Source organism: Sinocyclocheilus rhinocerous, unplaced genomic scaffold (genome assembly GCF_001515625.1).
Source record: "Sinocyclocheilus rhinocerous isolate Xijiao unplaced genomic scaffold, SAMN03320098_v1.1 scaffold2138, whole genome shotgun sequence".
Lineage (NCBI taxonomy): Eukaryota > Metazoa > Chordata > Actinopteri > Cypriniformes > Cyprinidae > Sinocyclocheilus > Sinocyclocheilus rhinocerous.
In genome coordinates, this window is record NW_015656024.1 from 534,883 (window position 1) to 555,040 (window position 20,158).

General features: G+C 35.0%; 2 protein-coding genes across 2 annotated transcripts; one reads left to right on the top strand and one right to left on the bottom strand.

Moving 5' to 3' along the window:
• The first annotated feature begins 2 nt into the window (after positions 1-2).
• On the top strand, positions 3-7,026 carry LOC107719287 (uncharacterized protein PB18E9.04c-like). The gene is made up of 5 exons (XM_016526681.1): positions 3-290; positions 1,555-1,851; positions 3,149-3,430; positions 3,795-3,961; positions 6,678-7,026. The coding sequence occupies exons 1-5, from the start codon at positions 227-229 to the stop codon at positions 6,720-6,722; spliced, it is 855 nt and encodes a 284-aa protein (XP_016382167.1). The 5' UTR covers positions 3-226; the 3' UTR covers positions 6,723-7,026.
• Positions 7,027-9,094: 2,068 nt separating this feature from the next.
• Positions 9,095-20,140, bottom strand: LOC107719278 (meiotic recombination protein REC8 homolog). Its single transcript, XM_016526671.1, has 16 exons — positions 20,123-20,140; positions 18,686-18,786; positions 17,788-17,908; positions 17,256-17,319; positions 17,049-17,116; positions 16,881-16,953; positions 16,004-16,166; positions 14,611-14,824; positions 14,394-14,534; positions 14,241-14,307; positions 13,047-13,216; positions 12,103-12,151; positions 11,891-11,957; positions 11,642-11,740; positions 9,651-9,748; positions 9,095-9,234 (listed from the first exon to the last, which is right to left on the bottom strand). Exons 1-16 carry the CDS (start codon positions 20,138-20,140, stop codon positions 9,161-9,163), a joined length of 1,587 nt encoding a protein of 528 aa, XP_016382157.1. The 3' UTR covers positions 9,095-9,160.
• Positions 20,141-20,158: the final 18 nt, after the last annotated feature.

Consider the following 20,158-nt stretch of genomic DNA (forward strand, 5'->3'; position numbering starts at 1 on the left):
TCTGTAGCTTCACATTCGATTCAAAGGGTCTGAAACCCTTTGGCTCTCTTTATAAATAAGCTGTCGTTAGACTATAGGTTGCGCTTAACCACACCCCGCTGTCGAAGCCCAGACCCCTCGGGATATTTTTAGCTCTGGTGATGTCCGCTGTCATCTAACGGAAAGATCATCCCGGAATCACAGAGCGAACCAGCACGGTGTCTGCGCTTGACTCACTTTATCTAACATGAGGATTCAAAGCGCTTTTATTATATGGACTGCGATGGTTCTTCATTTGTCTATCATAAAAGGTAAGCACATGGCTTATGGTTGACTTGATTTTAGCATGAAAACAGCAACAGGATTCTATAATGTTACAGTATCTGCAGGCTTTGTCTTGCTCGCATGTTTTTTTTTCTGATTAATCACTAATGATTTATATGCATCTTATTTATTTGAAATGACATTGTTAAGCCTGGAACAAATTATGGGACAAAATCTATCCATCCATCCATCCATCCATCCATCCATCCATCCATCCATCCATCTATCTATCTATCTATCTATCTATCTATCTATCTATCTATCTATCTATCTGTCTGTCTGTCTGTCTGTCTGTCTGTCTGTCATCTATCTGTCTGTCTATCATCTATCTGTCTGTCTGTCTATCTATCTATCTATCTGTCTGTCTGTCTGTCTGTCTATCATCTATCTGTCTGTCTGTCTATCATCTATCTATCTGTCTGTCTGTCTGTCTGTCTATCTATCATCTATCTGTCTGTCTGTCTGTCTGTCTATCTATCTATCTTCTCTTCTTTTGAATGTAACAATAGGCTACTGCAAAGATTAAAATATTACTAATATTAACATATTTGGGAATAGAAACATATTTTACATATTTTATTTTTGTAACATAATGTTTGGACTCTAATTTGTATTATTTGCATCTCCCCCTTAAGTGCTAATTCGATTCTTAAAGTGAGATCTGGGTTCTCAGTGTTAATTTCATGAATAATTGGATGCGTTGGTTGATCTGACACATTGATCTGGTGCTGATGTGGGAGACATAGGTTCGAATCTGCCCTGTATACCATGTATGCATAAATAAAAAATGGCAAAAGCTCCAAATTGAATCATTTACTTATTTAAAAAAAAATTTACATTTAGTTATTTATGCATCTAAATTTAACTGGTTTAAGTGGTTTATGGTGTAACTTTCTATTTTGTAAATCTTCAAAAACCTGCACATTTGAGGACAAAATCTCCATTTATCTGGTTTGTTTGTTCCTCTGCTCCTTCTTGACACATAAAGGTCACACCTGCTTTGTTCTGTGGATTCACTGTGTGACCATTAAACTCAACTGTACAGATCCGGTCTAGAACGCCCACGTTACCGTTTCAGCATGAGAACACACAGCGTTCTTCCTGTAGCTTTACTCAAATCAAATAAACATATTTCATGGCATATAAATTTCTTCCCCTCCATGCTCATGTTTATTTTCTAGATTTACAAGTACAGTTGCAAATAGGAACGAGCAAGCTTGCTCATGCAGACATTTTCTACTTCTCCCCAAGGTCAGACCACAGACACATCCCCAGACGTGAGGTCCACTCTGAATGAAGTCACTCCGAAAAATCGCATGACTTCAGCAAGTGACATTTTGGAATCACGAGCCACTACAGCCTATCAAAGCGTCTCCTCTCCTTCAGCGGATTTCACAACGGAGGTCACACCTACTGTTCCTCCTCCATCACAGTCATCCAAAGACGCTGTAGTGCACAATGACACCTCTCCTTCACCAGCCATCTCACAACAGACCCCTGCGCTACAAGAAGTCTCCACCCTCAACATGGACACAGCCTCGGTACCAGGCAAGACTAATACAATTAAACCTAATCAAATTGCAAAAGCTATCTGTCGTTAATCAGTCTAACTAAGGTTTAAAAACAACCTTAGAGAACAACAACATGGACAGTGGAAGACAATGCTGCGCAAATTAAGTTTACGAAGAGCTGAAAGATGCAGTAAATTTTATATTTTCACAAATTGCTAGTAAATTTCATGAATAATTACAAAAAAGGCACACATTAACTGAGAAATGCATTGAATTAAACATTAAAGTGCACCTATTATGCCATTTTTACGGTTCCTAATATTGTTTTGGGAGTCTCCGTTTGTGGGCGGGGTCAAGTTGTTCGCGGCCGGCCAATGCAGAACATAGGTGCGCATTATGCAAATGTGTTACCCCGTGACGTGTAGCCATCACGGAAGTGGGATTCGAATGAATGACGACTCATTAGGTGATTCATAAAGGGGCACTTTAAAGTAGAAAGATTTCAATGCAATTTTCTTGTCAAATGTACTTTTTTAGCCTTTTGCCCTTTAATATGTCAATGATTTCATTTAAAAGTTAGAAAAAAAAAATGTACAGTGTGCTCTAGTCAGAGCTGTGGCTTTCTGGTTGGTGTTCGATTCTGACCTGTTTCTAAATGCTTCTATAAAACTGTTTAACTTTTTTATTTTAGATTTTTTTATTTCAGCTTGTTTTGCATTTGCCTTCAATAAATTGTTATATATTGGCTTTATCACATTTGCCACACTGCTCTATAGATGTTCCCATTGACGTCACAAGCTGAGATGACAGTAAAGTTGCTCGCATATTGTTGTAAAAGACACGATGCTTCTGGTTTCGTGCACTGACATTTGGGTTTGTCTTCTAGTCTGAGTGCTTTCATGTGGGTGTAGGTGTACATCACTTTGTTCCACTTTAATGATAAAACACTGGGCTTAATGTGACTGATTCCAGACTGAACTCGTGAGACTCTCTGAGAAACTGCCACATTCCACCCACTTGATCAAACGTCTGTCCGTAAATAATGGCTGGATGTGGGCGTAACATTTTGGAACACGACTGTGTTTGTAAATAATATCCCTCTCTCATACTGTCATTTCACTGGAAACACAGCTATATTTAGGGCAGTTGAATATCTACTTATTGGTTTACTGCACTTATGCCAGACCTTAAGTATGACTCTTAGAAAACAACTTCAAAACACAAGTTCTTCAAAACAGCTTTTGCCCGGCATACAGTAAAACGGGTAAAAAAATATACCATTGAAGGAGAGATCTATCTCAGTCAAACTTTCTGTGCATGTTTTTCTCCTGCAGATTCTTCTACTAGCAGCATGTCAATTTCTTATTTGAAGAGCACCGTTTTATATTCAGTAGCCTCCACAGCTCCTGCAACATCCATCAGTCCAAGTGAAGGACCTCAGGCACTGAGGTCTACTCCAGCCAGCAGCGTGATCCAGACAACACAAACAGCTCCACCATTCACCCCCACTTACCCTCAGACATCTCAGGTCGTCCTGACCAGCAGTTCAAAGGTCACTGGACCTGCTCCTTTGGAAGACCAGGATGAACCTTCTGAACTGGATGTGGGGGATCAAGGTGTGTGGTGTCATTCCAAACCCATTAAACATTAAACAGATATTTGTATCTTATTTTTTATTTAATGGAATCCAGGCAACCAAAAATGTCAAGTTCATAAAGATACTGTAGAAATAATCCAAATGAATCATCAAGAGGTGTAATCCAAGTCTTCTTAAGAGACACAATAGGGCTGGGTGATAAACAAAATCATATCGAGATGAAATTTAAGTTGATGATGATAAGCTCTGGACACTTTTCTGGACATGATAATTTCATTATTTTTCCAACTGCACTTATTTCTGTGGTCTGTACATGATGTTCCTTCAGTTTTATTAGTTCCTGTGATAGTGATAATCAGTTTCTGCTCCATTCCTCAATCTAGAGTCAGGGAAGGTTCCCCACCGCCCTGCATCACCCCTGGACCCCCTGCTCGCTGCTCTGGTCACCATTTTCATTATTTGCACTGCCATGGTCTCAGTCGTCCTCTTCCTCAGGTTCCGTCAACGGAGTGAGCATCCAGAATTCCACCGGCTTCAAGACCTCCCTATGGTGAGTCTTGCATTCGGGCAGCAAATTGGGATATTTAAAATTGAGATCTTTGAGAGTTTTATAGATTTCCATTAGAGGTTGAACAATTGATTGGTTTGGCTGATTAATCGGCACCAGTAACTGATTGCTGGAACAATAGCGATAGTTTTTTCAGGTTGCATCCATTGCTGGAGCAACTGAGAAGGTCCACTGTCATTATACAGAACAAGAGCGGCCTCTAGAGGCAGAATAAATGACGCCTTGTCGGGTTTGTTTGTTTTATATGTAGATTTAAAGTAGTGCTGTCAAAATTAGCGTTAACGAAAGCGATGAATTTTTCCAGTTTAATGGCATTAAAAATATTTAACGCAGTTAATGCAGGGGCGGAGCTAGGGTTGGCCACCCCACTCACAACTGCTGCTTGTCTCTTTTTTTCTTGACAAGAATTGCATTTATTTAGGCACAGAATGTCTTTACGACCAAATCAAACTGGAGACTTTTCAGACACGCACTCCACTTCGCCTCAGCTCCAGGCACTACCCTTACCAAAAAGTAGTATACTTCAAGTTTATTTTAGTAAGTATACTTAAGTAAAGTTCAAGTATATTTTTAAGTATACTTTATGTAGTAAGTATACAAATATCAGTGTACTAGTAGTATACTTGTAAGTGTACTATTTCAATACTCCTTGGGACTAAATTGGCCCACTTTCTAATATATAAAAGTATACTTTTAAGTATAACAGTAGTAAACTTTAAGTACACAACTAGTTTACAACATTTATTCCATAATGTTACATAGTTTTGATACTGTTTTATGTCTGATGATCGTGTTAGAATACATGTGGAAGCATCTGTTGTTTCGGTTTCTTCTTCACTTGTGTTTTTTGGAAATTCTGTACAGAAGATGTGTACTAGCGCCCCCTACAGTATAACAATGAAAACACGGATTCTAGGAGCACAATTATAGCTAAAACATATTTAGACTTTTTCTAAGTATAAGTCAAGTATACTTAAATGTCATTTTAAGTATATTTCTGAGAAGTACATAAAGCCCATTTCTGAGAAGTACATAAAAAGTAGACTAAAATTGTGCTTTCCTATTTTTAGTTTAAAAGAAGTATACTAATAGCACACTTGAATAAACTTCTTTTTCGTAAGGGTAGTCAAACAAGCGTGGAAACGGTACAGGTGACGAGGAGTAGAACAACAGTGAACTGCGGTCAGATGAAATGTTATCAGGCCATAATTCAGTAAAAAACAATTTTCCTGTCCTGTCAGTCATTATACTGTGCTCGTAGCATGTGCTCTTCATTTGCACGCACAAATACGGCGGTGCACGCTGTAGCCTGTATCATTTCATATTAAAGCGTGAATGAAACCATGAGCATGCGCATGTCAGATCCGTGTCATGTTCCGCAGTGGCAGCTCTTAAAGTAATAGCAGCCAAATAAATAATCTTAAAACCCAGCCGCTGTGATGTCTGTTAATCAAAGAAGAACTAAAGAACAAAAAGGAATATCTTTTCCAAAATAACTTTTGTAGCTTTAAGGATTCGTCTATATTTAATTTAGAATTTAGCGTTGATAACTTTATTCAGTTTCTTTATATTTCCTATTTGCTGAAGGGCACAGGTAAACATTTATTGTAATGGGTTTATGTGAAGATTGTTTTAAGTTCACTTAAATTAGAAGTTATTTTTTAAAGTCTAATAAATGTTGAAATTGATAAATCTCAATTATACTGTAATGTTGAATGGCTACAGTCAATGATTAAATATTAGGGAAAAAATAACAATTTCCTAGAGACATCAGTAGTACTGGTATCAGTGATACTCGCCTTCAGTCATAAAAAAAACATGCCACTAAAACAAATATTTAAAATATACTGTCTTTATGTTGTTTCTACATTAATTTGAAGATTGTGAAATTATTGCAATATAGAAGTATATTTAAAAACTTTAATGTTAGATGGGGTTAATCGTGATTCATTTCATAAAAAAAAATTTTTTTTAATCGATTGACATCACTAATTTAAAGCTAGTAAATTATGTTCATGCAGTCAACAGAAACAAATCAGAAATGCATCCAATTTAATTTTTTATCGTCACTGTAAAACATATTTTGTTATTTTTATTAGATAATAGTATTCTGTTCTAAAAGTATTCTATTTGATATTAGATTCTATTTTCATTAGATAATAGTATTAGATAATAATATTCTATTGTAAAAGTGTTCTAAAATAGACGCAAATAAAGTGGGAGAGTATACATTTAATATACATATGTATCTAATTTCAATGTAATGGACTTTGTGTAGATATTTATTTTTATATGAAATGGTAACAATAGAGTCAATTTGCAATAAGAGTCAATTTGTAACATTAACTAAGGATAATAAATGCTGAAGAAGTATTGTTCATTTTTAGATTGCTAATTTCATTTACTAACAATAATCATTTACTAATAAATTTAAATATTTTTCAATACTGTTTTTTAAAATAATTTTTATAATTATTTTTTGTAATAAACTATTAGTAGATTAATCAGTTATCGGCCAATGTGGTCCAGCCTAGTTATCTTTATTGGTAAAATCCACTATTGCTCAATCACTAATTTACACGATAATGGTAATTATGTCATGTTTTGCAAATGTGATGGCATGTTCTGCAAATCAACACTGATAATGATCAAATTCAAAATGACCTCAAAAATAAAACCCTGATGTGCTTTTCTGCAGGATGATCTCCTTGAAGACACGCCATTGTCAAGATACACCTATTAGCAAGAGTGAATTCCACTATTTCATTATCTGATTCCTCAGGCAACCAGTGTTGTTATCGGTGCAAATCCCCTGAAAGATGTCTTTCACAACTGATCTCTGATTCTGGGTTTTTCTGGGCTTTGATGCTAAAATGTGGTTGTGTAATATTGGAATAGACAATTTAGTTATTTTACTATATTATGAAACCCATTAAAATAAAATAAGGGTTCCAGAAAATATAATACAATAAGATAATCAGTCTTATTCTATGTTAACAACTTCACAGTTTCTTAATAAACAGGTGTTTAGTCAGAAGAGAATGTTCGAATTTCAAGAAAACGGAACCAATATACTTTTTATTCACTTTAAGATTCTCTACAAATGTAGAGAAACTATAACAAACATTTTCTCTACAAACATGACATTAGAAACAATTCACATTTTAGTAACTTAGAGAGTTTGCTGGAGATAATTAGATTGTTTTCCCCTTTATTAGACACTATATTTATACTTAAAGGGTTAGTTCACCCAAAAATGAAAATTAGCCCATAAATTACTCACCCTCAAGTCATCCTAGGTGTATATGACTTTCTTCTTTCAGACGAATCCAGTCGGAGTTATATTAAAAATTGTATTTGATCTTTCAAGCTGTTTAATGGCACTCAGCGGGTGCTGCATGCATCAGTCCAAAAGAAGTTAAATAAAATGCGCCCATCCATAAAAAAACCTAATTCGTCATCCGTCCGGAACTGCTTCCAGTGTACAACAGTGAGCGCAAGCTACATTAAAGTGATTATTACGTTTTGAATATGGATATTTATCTTACAAAAACGCATCGATTCGCTACAGAAGGCCTTTGTTCACCCCCCGGAGCCGTGTGAGACACTTTTTTTTTATGGATGGGCGCATTTTAATTAAGTGCTTTTGGACTGAAGCAATGCAACACCTGCTGAGTGCCATGTAACAGCTTGAAAGATCAAAGACAATTTTTAATATACCTCCGACTGGACTCGTCTGAAAGAAGAAAGTCATATACACCTAGGATGACTTGAGGGTGAGTAATTTATGGGCTAATTTAAATTTTTGGGTGAACTAATCCTTTAAGTAATTGCTCGATATTATGATGCTATCATTTGGTTCATCCTAAACCTAAACTCTGAGGTATGGTCACATTTACCGTTGTTTGGCAAATTTTCACAGGCAAAATCCAGTCCTTTCAAAAGGAGGTAAAGGTCGAAAGATATTGCTCAGATATTGCTCTTTCACAGTTCAAGTTGTTCACACAAATGCACAGCTTTGACCAAAATCACTACGCTATTGACAGTTCAGACAACAGACCTTTTTTGTCCACAAAATTTTGCTAATATGACCGCACCTTAACTTTTATATAAGGTTTTATTCTAAAGGTCTAAAATTTCTTGAATCTATACAAGCAAATAGTACTGCACTTTTTTTTTCTTTTTCTTTTTAGGGGCTTCGGCTTATTTTCCAAGAGAGTTTTTGGAAAAACAGTTCCCTGGGTTTAGCATAAATGTCTCTGGACTTTTGCACTGTTAGAGCTATGAAGTTGTAGTAAGGAAAATGTTCGTTTTTATGTGACTGTTCTAGAATGAGAACAAATTTGGATTAAACTGAATTGTGATTTTGATATTTATGACATTTAAGTTGATTGTCCAGATCGATAATGATGGTGTGTGAAATAATCTGAAATGTATTTTAGCATATTCACTTCTGTCTACACTGGTATTTGTGGTAAACCTAGTGCCTAATGTACTTTGTGCCAAAACTGATTAGCGGTAAACAAACTGATAAATATATATTGCACAGTTGTGTTGTTGAGATGAACCTGTAAAAATAAGAGTTTGTAATAAAATAAGAAAACTATTTTTTGTGTGTGTAAAGCTTCATGCTATATCACATTTACACGAGTTTAACGGTGAAACTGGTGAAATGAGATAGTCAATACAAATATGAATTATATACAAATTTTTATTCGTTTCTTATGAACACTTTAAAAATAAACAGGCCAATATAAACTTTATTGATTAAAACTAGCAACAATGCAGATTTCATATGTGCTGTATGTAAAAATTTTATAAATATTAAGTGTGGAACAGTAAAACCTAATTATGTTAACAGAACAATTTAATATTATAGTAAAAACAGAAATACTGTAATAAACATGGTATCATTAGAATAATATAGAAAACATTGCATAAAATATTCTTAAGTTAATTCTTAAAAAGACAAAACTTTTTTTCATAGAGTACAAAATATCACAATAATAAAATAACAATGACAAACGCGTTAAACCATCAGTAACGTTACCACAACTAAAAATGTTTCAGTTGTTTCAAAATTCATAAACCAGAACACTGATATAATAAGCCATGTGAATAAATATCCTCATACCAGTTTTGTCCAGAAACAATTGCAAGTCCTCATCAGTCCTCATCGATCTACAGCTGTGAAATGATTATGTCACCATACGGCTCGTCCTGTCGCACTGTGACCTGTCCTGCGACTATTTCCTCTGTAAACACAAGACGAGACAAGACAAGACAAGACAGCATATCTGTCCGGGTGATTGCACTTTTCAATAAATTAAGCATTTGGGAGAATTTAAATGCCTTTGTTTTGTTAATTGTGGTGCTTAATCTCACACCATTTTTGGCAGCTAGCAGGTGAGGAGGCTCATGGGTAGACAGATAGCAGCTGAAGTGGGACGGGGTGGCATTTATCACCTACAGTATACCTGACCAGTATAATTCTTTCTCCCTTTAAGTCTTTGTATGTTTCAGTTGAAAATAAATTTGATTTCAGTAGGTCATCCCTCTGAGAACAGTCCCAGTGCTCCCAATTCTTTTCAGCAAAATCTCAATTTCATAATTTCTTTTCATTGATTTTGTCAGGCATTATAGAATGGTAAATCCTCTGCCATAATCTTACCTAGCAATCTCAAAAACATTTGGGCAACAATTCTGCGGCTGGCCTGAGGGGGCAGCAGAGAGTGAAAGGTCACCAAACCTTCAATAGCATCCTGTGGCCTTCAACAGAAGAAAAAAAATGCATTAGATATTATATCTGTCTATAGTCACACGCCACTGAAATGGACAAAGCAAAAAATGTAAAATACTAAAAAAAATATTATTAGGGTCCTATGATTTCCGCGATGCTGGGAAAAAGATCTGATGTAAGATATTTTGAGAAAAAACTACTGTCATATCATATACACACAGAAACTTAAAGGACTTCACAGGAACCCATCAAAATAAAAGTTTAGTTTAACTTGAAGAAATTGTGACATAAATATATTACTATCTTACAGACATATTGAACGCTTGCCATAATGTAATAATACTACTACCACTAATAAAATTATTATTATTACATTATTAGGAATAATTACACAATTGTCTCTTCCATATTTTAATTTAAAAAGTAAACCTCTGCTGTGCAGCACTTTGTCTGTCAAAAATTGAAAGGGTTAGTTCAATTATTGTTTGATTAAAAAATAAATTCATGTTTTATGTCTTCATTTGATTACCATAAAAATTCAAATGCACAACACAATGCACAGAAATTCTGAAAAAAAATGCGCTATTATTGTAAATAAATAAATAAATCTTTATTTGATCCTCTAACTCTAGCACTCTCTATTCTAATTCTATTCTTTAAAAAAACTTGCCCCTTTTAGCACTCTATTAATTTTCTTAAAAAATAAAAAAAACTAACACTAGCTTCTCTATTCTTTTTGTATTCCATCTATTTGTTTTCTTTTTATTTATTACACAATTAACAAAAAGCAAAAAAGAGGCCTCTAACACTAGCTTGCTCTATTCTTTTTCTATATCTGTCTGTTTTCTTGTTATTTATTATATACTTAAAAAAACTTTCATTGCTCTTTTGTTGATTTTGATTGCTTCCATTGTCCTCATTTGTAAGTCGCTTTGGATAAAAGAGACTGCTAAATGACTAAATGTAGGCTAAATGTAAATCGTTAAGTTGTTTTTAAATAATCAATTCAAATGGAATCCAGAAAGATTCAAATGGAAAACACAGAATTTGGTAAAAATAGAACAGAATTTTAGAAAATATAAATGTGACCCTGGACCACAAAACCAGTCATAAGTAGCACGGGTGTATTTGTAGCAATAGCCAACAATACATCGTATGGGTCAAAATTAGGATATTAAGTAAAGATCGTGTTCCATGAAGATATTTTGTAAATTTCCTACTGTAAATATATTAAAACTATATATTAAGTACTGCATTTGGACAACTTTTAAGCCGATTTTCTCAATATTTAGATTTTTTTGCACCCTCACATTCCAGATTTTCAAATAGTCGTATCTCGGCCAGCTTATTGATTCAGCTGGATATGGAGTTGGATAATGAAAATGTCTTATGTAGAGCTGCTCTATACCTGAATCACAATTGTTTCATGACAGATGAACTCTACAACATTGATACTGTTATTGAACTGAACTGAATCAACACTGAACTGACTTGAGTTGACTAACAACACAATTGCCTTCTGTAGAGCAGCTTCATAGTTAAACTGAGTTCGCTTCATAACTAATGAACTATGCAACAGTGACACTCTTACTGAACTGAATTAAATCAAACTGAGCTGAATAATGACACTATTGTCTTTTTAAAGCTGATTTACAGCTGAAATTGTATTTGTTTTATAACTGAAGAACTTTCCAACATAAATACAGTTATTTTCCTGTTTATTACAGTGAAGCTGCTTTGAAAACATCTGTATTGTATAAAGCACAATACATATAAATGTGACTGGACCTGACTATAGTAATATAAATATGAATAGCCTTTCAATAAATAACAAAAAATGCAAATACTCATATTAACACAGTAGTGTAAAAAAAACTTTTATATTGACACCTACATCAAAAATAAGCGGTTTTCAGCAGTACCTTAATTCTTCCTCGATATCCTTTGTAATATCTTCCATCTCTGGGACCCTCTCTTCTGGGATGTCCTCAAGACCGAACTGAATTTCTGGAACAGGGGATCTGAACCCATGACAGCACACACATACTAAGTCATTATTCAGAGGCACTTAATTATGCAGCAACTGAATGTGAAACTCGCAAGTGTCAAAAACCAGTCGCTTCTGACAGCGACAGCTATTTCTGTCTCTCTTTTAGCATCTCTCCTCTCACCGTCTCATTTCAGGAGTCTCCAGTGGAGAGAAATCCTTGTCTGTCGTCTCCAAAACCACCAGAGAGGCTGCCAATTCATTGAAACATGAACATTCAGTATGTAAATGTAGCAGCTAAACTATTATTCTCTTGCTTTCCCTTCCTTCAAAACACACCACAACAACTATCAAAAAAAGTTATTCTACAAATACAGTATGTGCTAATGTTTTTACCCGGCGTTTCTTGCTGGAAGAGGCCAGACTCCAACATTTCTCTGGGAATCTTCAGTAGTAAGGATGTAAGACAAAAAGATCAGTCACTAAAACACTCAAAAATTATTTAGGCCTAAATGTAAGGTTTTTGTATTTGAATTGCATATAAAATTTCCATCCATTTGGTTTACACAGTTTTAACATAAACTAATAAACTTAATGTGATGCACATTTGTCAGAGGTAAGATTTCTGTTCTTAAAAATCATGCTATTGTTTATTAGATCTTTCCATCTATTTGATTTAATTTATTAAGTAATCATATTTTCAGAATGTATTCATATAAATTGTTTTAAATCAAGATAAATCTCTTCATGTTGAAAAGTTATTCAGTTAAGTAAGTATGAACATGGTTAAAATATGGCAATAGTCAGTTGGATTTATTGCTGACAAATATATATACCCGGTTATTGTGTATTTAAAACATATTCTGTTTATTGGTACTAATACAGAAATCTTACCTATTTCATTTATGTATAACTAAAAAATATGTTTAATTATGTTAAAAACTGTGTCTAAATGGATGGAAATTTTATATGCAATTCAAATACAGTACATAAATCCTAAATTTATGCCTATTTTTTGAGTGTATTTACAATTTTGTGTCCCGCTTTATAGTAGATGTCTTTACAATGTACTTAATAATAAAAATCAATCAAAACAAAATACCTACTACAAATAATGGATTTGTTTGCCTGCATGTCATGTGACCATCAAACCAACATCAGAGAACTGAGAACATTCAAATATGTAGTTAAATTATACAAAAATTATCGTAAAATCTCAGGGGGACTCAGGGGAAGTTTGTTAATCTTGATGTAATGTATTAATCATGTCTGTATGGGACGAGTTATAACTCAGAATGTAATAGTGTTAGTGGGACACATGGTACAGTATGAATGCTAACCTCTTTTGAGCTAAGCTCTCTCTCCTCCTCTCTCTGTCCTGGTTCTGGTCTCTCCTGCTCTCTCTCTGGTATTTCCTCAGCTACAGGAACCTCCCTGCGCTGCCGGGACGGTGGGATGGGCCTCAGGACCGCGGCCTGTTTCCATAGTGCCAGGATTTCAGGTGGAAGGCCTGTGTAAGCATAACACTTCACTGTCAATAACATGACCTTTAGCTTAAAGGAACACTCCACTATTTTTGAAAATAGACTCATTTTCCAACTCCCCTAGAGTTTTACCGTTTTCGAATCCATTCAGCCGGCGCAATGATATTACACAGCGCCTGAAAATAGGCTAACTTCCGTCAACATAACCAACGTGACCACCTGCTTGCACAGGGAGCGTGCTGGGGACAATGAGCCTATTTTCAAAAATAGTGGAGTGTTCCTTTAAGCTCTGGACTATATAAAGGGGTAAAGCTAAAGATGCTTCAGTAAATATCATGGAAACTGTCATGAAATATCCATATAGGTCATATTTGTCCCCAAAAGCAATACAAAAAAAAAACATTTTCATGAAAATTAAACATTTATTTTTATGTCTAATTCTATTATATATTTTTGCATTTTTTATTCTTTTTATTGCTGCTTTTTTAAACTCCTTTCATATGCATGTGTATAAATCTTTATGTACATATGTACATCTATTTCGTAAAGCAATGTATTTTAGTGCTTTAAAGCACAATATAAATGTATGTTTCACTTATTTTAATTTTATGCCTTTATTTTAAAATATTGTGTCTGGAGAGGATGATTAAATGAGATTTTTTCACAGTACACCAATGAGTATTTAAGAGGAAAATGGGCTTAATGTTCATGGAAATATAATTAAACTACATGTTTGGGATCTGTAATTTTTTTAAGTCTCTTCTGCTCAGCAAGGCTGCATTTATTTGCTCAAAATACAGTAAAACGGTAATATGGTCAAATATTATGATATAAAATAACTTTTCTGTATTTGAATATATTTTAAAATGTAATGTATTCCTGTGATACTTTTTTATGGATTCTCTGATGAATAGAAAGTTCAAAAGAGCAGCATTTATTTAAAACAGAAAATATCTTTACTTTTTAAAAAATTCTTTACAGTGGTCGTATTAAACTGTATATTTGGCTCTTTGCAAATTGCAGGTTTATTTTTCATTACGACCAACTTACTCATGCAAGGGTTCTCGAGTAGTTCTTTAGCACCCTTCTTCTCAAACGGTGGTTTGACAAGAGATGCCTAGAAGAAAAAACACCATTTACACCATTTTACTATTATACACAAAATAACGCTGACTTGAAGAATGCAGATCATTCTAGATTTACCAATGGCCTGGTCTCTGTCTCGACGTCATCAATCCGGGCCCTCATTTCCTCTTGAGGGATCTGCGTGTTTTCATCAATGAAGAGCAGCTGTCTCCTCCTCTTCCTCCGCTCTGTAGGGGATTCAGGCCTCACGACAGCAGGCTGACAGAGGGACACACGGGGCTTGATGGCAAATGCTTTGATGCAGGATGAAGACAGACCTCAAAACGTAACACACCTCAAGATCAGGGCTCCACTCTCTCACTGCCCTCTCTTCTCTGGGTTCAACACCCATTTTCTCCTCTTCGCCTGGCGGAGGGGACGGCATGGGCATAGACACAGATACCGGGGTCTTTTCTTGTTCTTCTAACACAGGCATTTCCATGGGCAGCCCCAGATCCTCCTCAGGCAGCAGGACAGCCTCCTGGCTTGATGCGCCAGTGATCTGTGCCCTGGAAAATCATCATCTTAAAGCATTGGTTTGATGTTTTTCAACCCATATAACATTAAGTTATATTACTTTTTAGCCCCTGGAATTGAAAGCAGTTTTTTGCCTATACATTTGATGCATAATATTAATTCCAAAAATGATTTTGTATTGTAGCACAGAGGATGCATAAGTGTATTTCGGGAGCCACAATGGCAAACAACGTAGTCAAGATTCATGGATTTATTAGTTTCTCACTGAGATGGTTTTCTCGCAGATTTAGTCGCAGGAAATAGCACAAGCAGGCTTGTGAAGGAACAAAGACTTTCATTTGAGCAGAATATTCACTAAACTCCAGCATACATGTTTGCCAGTGTTTCAAATCATCAAAGTCTAGGAGGATAAGAGAATAGCCCTGATTGGGGGATTTAAACACTTGACATCTGGCAACCCCAAGCCTGAACGCTTTTGGAGGCTTTACAGTAAAACATTTTCATCTACTGTATTTTAGTTCAGTTGCTGCCTTACTTGATTGTATAAGTCATTTCAACTTAAATTACATTAAACCAATATATAACTTATAAAAACAAGTTGAAATTGCTCAGCTTATTTTGATAAGTTAAAATAATGTAAAAAAAATTTTTTTGCCATGACTTACTGATCATATCATTTTAAATGTCAAATTAAGAAAGGATACATATTACCAGCTAGTCAATATCGCAAATGATAATGCTTAAATAATTGAGAAAAGCAGAAATCATTATCACGATTAAAATATGATTAATCATCCCTGTTAAAAAAAACAAACAGCATATGCTGGTTAGGTATGTTTTGAAGCATAACTGCTGGTTTAAGTTGGTATTTAGCTGGTCATGAGCTGGTTTAAGATAGTCCTCAGCAGGAGCTAGTAATTTAGGACTAGCTTAGGACCAGCTTAAGCCAGCTCAAACCTGCCGCCATGCTTCAAAACATACCTAACCAGCATATGCTGTTTTTTTTTTTCAACAGGGATGCAGCCCTAACAATAGACTATCCAAGGTGAAAACTCGAGAAAGAGATTCCGGATTAAAGATTTTGATTTCACTGGGACTTTAAAGCCTTAAACCTTAAAAGTTTTCCATTTTTAGTATCCTTTGTTTACTGAAAGCTTACTGAAAAAGACATAAGCGTAAGTCTAAGTTTGAGTGTGATTCTCTAAACGTACAGATCTAAAGAGACTGATGTTGTCAGATCTCTGGCTGTCTCTCGCTCAAGCGCTGCTCTCTCTTGCTCTCTTTCATCAGGCATCCTGGGCTCTCTGTCCTCTTCTGTCTCTTTCTCTATTTGCTCTCTTTCCCTGTCTATCTCCAGCTGCCTCTCGTCGTCACCTGCAAAAAAACAAGCACTTCTCAAATTTAAGCCTAAAACTCATTTTGATTTTGAAATTGATGAAACCACATGAACCGAGGACCGACTCATTATGAGTGTTTGGGCAAATCCCAGAAAACCTGACGGGATAGTTCACCTAAAAATGAAAACATTCTGTCATCATTTGCTCACACTCAGGTTGTTCCAAACCAGTATGAGTTCCTTTCATCTACTGAGCACAAAAGAAGATATTTTGAAGAATGTCTGTAACCAAACAGTTAATTTGAGCCATTGACTTACATGAAAAAAATGCTATGGAAGTCAATGGCTGCCATCAATGTTTGGGTGAACGATTTTTTAAATAAAGTATTAAATAACACAATAGTAACTTCACATTAAAAAGTATTACTATTATATAGATAGATAGATAGATAGATAGATAGACAGACAGACAGACAGACAGACAGATAGATAGACAGACAGACAGACAGATAGATGATAGACAGACAGACAGACAGACGAAAAAGGATGAAAAGGATGAATATATAAATTCTTTTCATAAAATTAACTGATTTCATAGTGAAATATGAACATGACATGGCATGTTCTGAAATATGACCAGGACATGTTTCGTGTGATTTGAACAGTTAGTCTGTGCATGTGTAATCTGGATCTGGATAATTACTGCACATAATTATGGGTGTGAATGAAAACAGCATGTTGCCATCACTCACGCTCGAGAAAGTGATCTGGCTGCTCCAGCAGTAGCTCGATCATGTCAGACTCCAGCAGATCTGCTCCTTCAAACTGAGGAATGAGAGAAACAGCATTCAGGATACACACAGCTGGATTTTATACAGCGATTATGTACATATGGTGATAATACTGAGTGACAGCTGTACCTCTGGCTCAGGCATGATGACTGGCTCTCTTTCTGTCAGGGTGATGGACTCCTGGCTGGCCGTGATGCCTAGAGGGGAAATAAGGAGCTTTAGAAATACACAAAATACATTTCTTTGACTGTGCAAATTCCCATAGCATCATTTGAAAGACTATTGATATTTGTAAACGTGTGCTGCTATGGCAATGGATCACATTACAGTACTCACCATCTGAAGGTGGTGTTGGTTCTCTAGTGGGTGGGACTTGCTCAGGTAAGACCTCTTCCATTCGCTGAGCCACAGTGAGAGAGGTTAGACTACACATGACTGATAAAACCCATCCTTAACTCAGAAGATTCAGTGATTAATTAATAACACCTAGAAATTACACTACCTGCTTGAAAGTTTGGGGTCGGTAAGATTTTTTTATGTCTCTAATACTCACAAAGGCTGCATTTTTTTATTTGATCAAAAAATACAGTAAATAGTAAAACTCTTTGAATATATTTTAAAATGTAATTTATTCCTGTGATGCAAAGCTGAATTTTCAGCAACGTTACTCCAGTCTTCAGTGTCAAATGAACCTTCAGAAATCATTCTAATATACTGATGTCTGCTCGAGAAACATTTATTATTATTATTATTATTATTATCAATGCTGAAAACAGTTGTGATGCTTAATATTTTGGTGGAAAGCATGATACAGTTTTGTTTCTTGATAAATAGAAAGTTTTGAAATTCGTCTTTGAGTTGCATCCACCTGAATGAGGCTGCTTGGACTTGGCAGGCCATAACCAGTCTCCATAACGCCAAAGAATGGATCCCTCGCTCCCTCTGTTTCATCAAATAGTGCAGCAGCATCTGGGATCATGTGACTCTGCCTGAGAAGAAGAAGAAGGAGGAAGTTGAGGAACTGTAAATGTGAAACATCTTATATGTTTCAAGCTCTGCATCTTTTTTTATTTTATTTTATTTTATTTTACCTTTGTCCTGTTGCTCTAACCCAATATTCTGGATTTAAAATTTTTGTTTGCTTTTAACCTTAACTTGAAAAAAAGCTCTGTAATTGTTACTTGGAAGACATTTTTTTTTTTTTCATTTTACTCGTAGCCATTCACATTTTAAGAGGCCAACAAACTTGTGATATACTATACTTAATGTCAGCATTATACGACAATAGAACCTTTTTTTTTTTGTCTTAATACAGGTTCCTTGTCATATTTTGCATTTCATTTAAAAAAAAAAAAGTCGTAACCTTTTTTGAAAAACAGAAAAACTGGCCATACCGTTCATCTGTAAATGTGTCAAAATGGGTTACAAATGCTGTTTTGGCAATGTTGCTTGTGCAAATCTAAAAATAGCATGAAATGTATATTTGAATTATTTTTGTAATTGTCATTTGTATCTGTAACATTCTGTGCAGGGACTGCAGATGGCATATTCTGTCATATTTACAGTAATGTTTAATTATGTGCACTGTCCCTGCTAAATAGAAGTAACTAACAGTGCAAAATAACTAATAAAAGAAAAAAACTTTAAATCATTTATCAGACATTGCTGTCATGAAGAGAAGAAAACATAAACAGGGTTCCATTCATCTGCATTATAATATAATTTATGCTCATAATAAAAAATATCTAAGAAATAAAACGCTTGACCTGGTTTCTTCATCCCTCATATCAATGTTGGACTTCGCGTTGAGGCGGAGCAATCTATCTATTGCCCCCTGAGTGTCCTCTGAGAAAACATCATTAACAAACTATTACAGAAACACAATCAATGGACACATCAAAATCTCTAAATTCTACAAATTTCATGATCCTTATCAGCTCCAAGACTACACTTTGTCATCTTAAAAGAGCAAAGATGCAGTCGAAACAGCAAAAACCTTCTTTTGTTACATGCCGTCTTCCAGCTAAATCAATCTTTAGCAAATCAAGCCTAAAGAATATATTAGGGGCATTTCATTAATTTCCTTATAAAAGTATACATGTGAATATTTTTGAACAACCAACAAATGATCATCTACCCTCAAGTTTTAGCACACCAACCTAACAAAAAGTCACACTGTCTGTGGTAGACAAGCACCACTCCATACTGCAGCTGAGAGGACAGGTACAGGGAGAAACGTGGGCGGGGCAATCCCAATACAGGGGGCGGGACTCTGATCAACACGTAATCCATGATGTCACAGCTGTGAAGCACATTGAGAACAGAAATTAATAACAAAAAATGTATTTCTTTTTTGAAGAGATATGATGAGATCTTTCATGTACTGTGATTAATACTTGTTTTGGTGGTGTTTTTTTTTTTTATCCTCTTTTCTTTATTTGTTCTGTTCCTGCCTTTCTTTATGTTCATAAAAAAGCTATTTAAATGCATCTTTCTCTTTTAACAGTCATTGTCAACTTTTTTTTCCCTTCTCTTCTCTTCCTTATGTTCAGATGACATTGAATTGTTTGCAATTAAAAAAAAAAAAAAAAATCCATTGTGTTGTTTCCTCACAAATACTGCATTCCCAATTAGACAGAACAAGTTCATTTTAAGATCATTGTGGCAAAATATATAGATGTTGATTTGATTTAATTTTAGATTTGATGTAATTGTATTCCTGTACAGACTCTATCTGTTCTATATTTATTGTTTGATGCATAATAATAATGGTTTTTTTAACTCCATTAAAAAAAACTCCAATAATAAAAACCCCTAACTGCCAGACATGAACCCAATATGGATGATCCCATCAACTGTCTTTAAATTTGATTATGTAGAAAATAGTTCACCAGTCATGTATGATTTTTCATTACACAGAAAAGATACAAACCAAGTGCGCTGGACATTGACTTTGAGCAGATCTCTCCGACTGATCTTTCGTCCTTTAGTGGCCGCCAACCTGAAAATTTTTTATATTTAGTTAGATATTAATAGTTATGCCTCAGTTTTAACATTATAGCCTACTGTTTAAAATGGTCAAGTCCTAATTATGGATTTTTCATACTGTGAATATAAGCACACCTTAACAGTGCTAAAACTCAATAGAAAGAAACGAGAACTTACCAAATCGTGGCAAAGCACCCGGTCCTATGATTGAGTACCGTAGGGCAGAAAAACATCGTGAACAGTTTGATAAA

Coding starts and splice junctions, on each gene's coding strand:
- LOC107719287 (XM_016526681.1), top strand. CDS start 227: ATGAGGATTCAAAGCGCTTTTATTATATGGACTGCGATGGTTCTTCAT. Junction 291..1,554: donor TCATTTGTCTATCATAAAAG/GTAAGCACATGG, acceptor CTTCTCCCCAAG/GTCAGACCACAGACACATCC. Junction 1,852..3,148: donor GGACACAGCCTCGGTACCAG/GCAAGACTAATA, acceptor TTTCTCCTGCAG/ATTCTTCTACTAGCAGCATG.
- LOC107719278 (XM_016526671.1), bottom strand. Junction 17,320..17,787: donor GTCCAAGCAGCCTCATTCAG/GTGGATGCAACT, acceptor ACTGTGGCTCAG/CGAATGGAAGAGGTCTTACC. Junction 17,117..17,255: donor ACCAACACCACCTTCAGATG/GTGAGTACTGTA, acceptor TTTCCCCTCTAG/GCATCACGGCCAGCCAGGAG.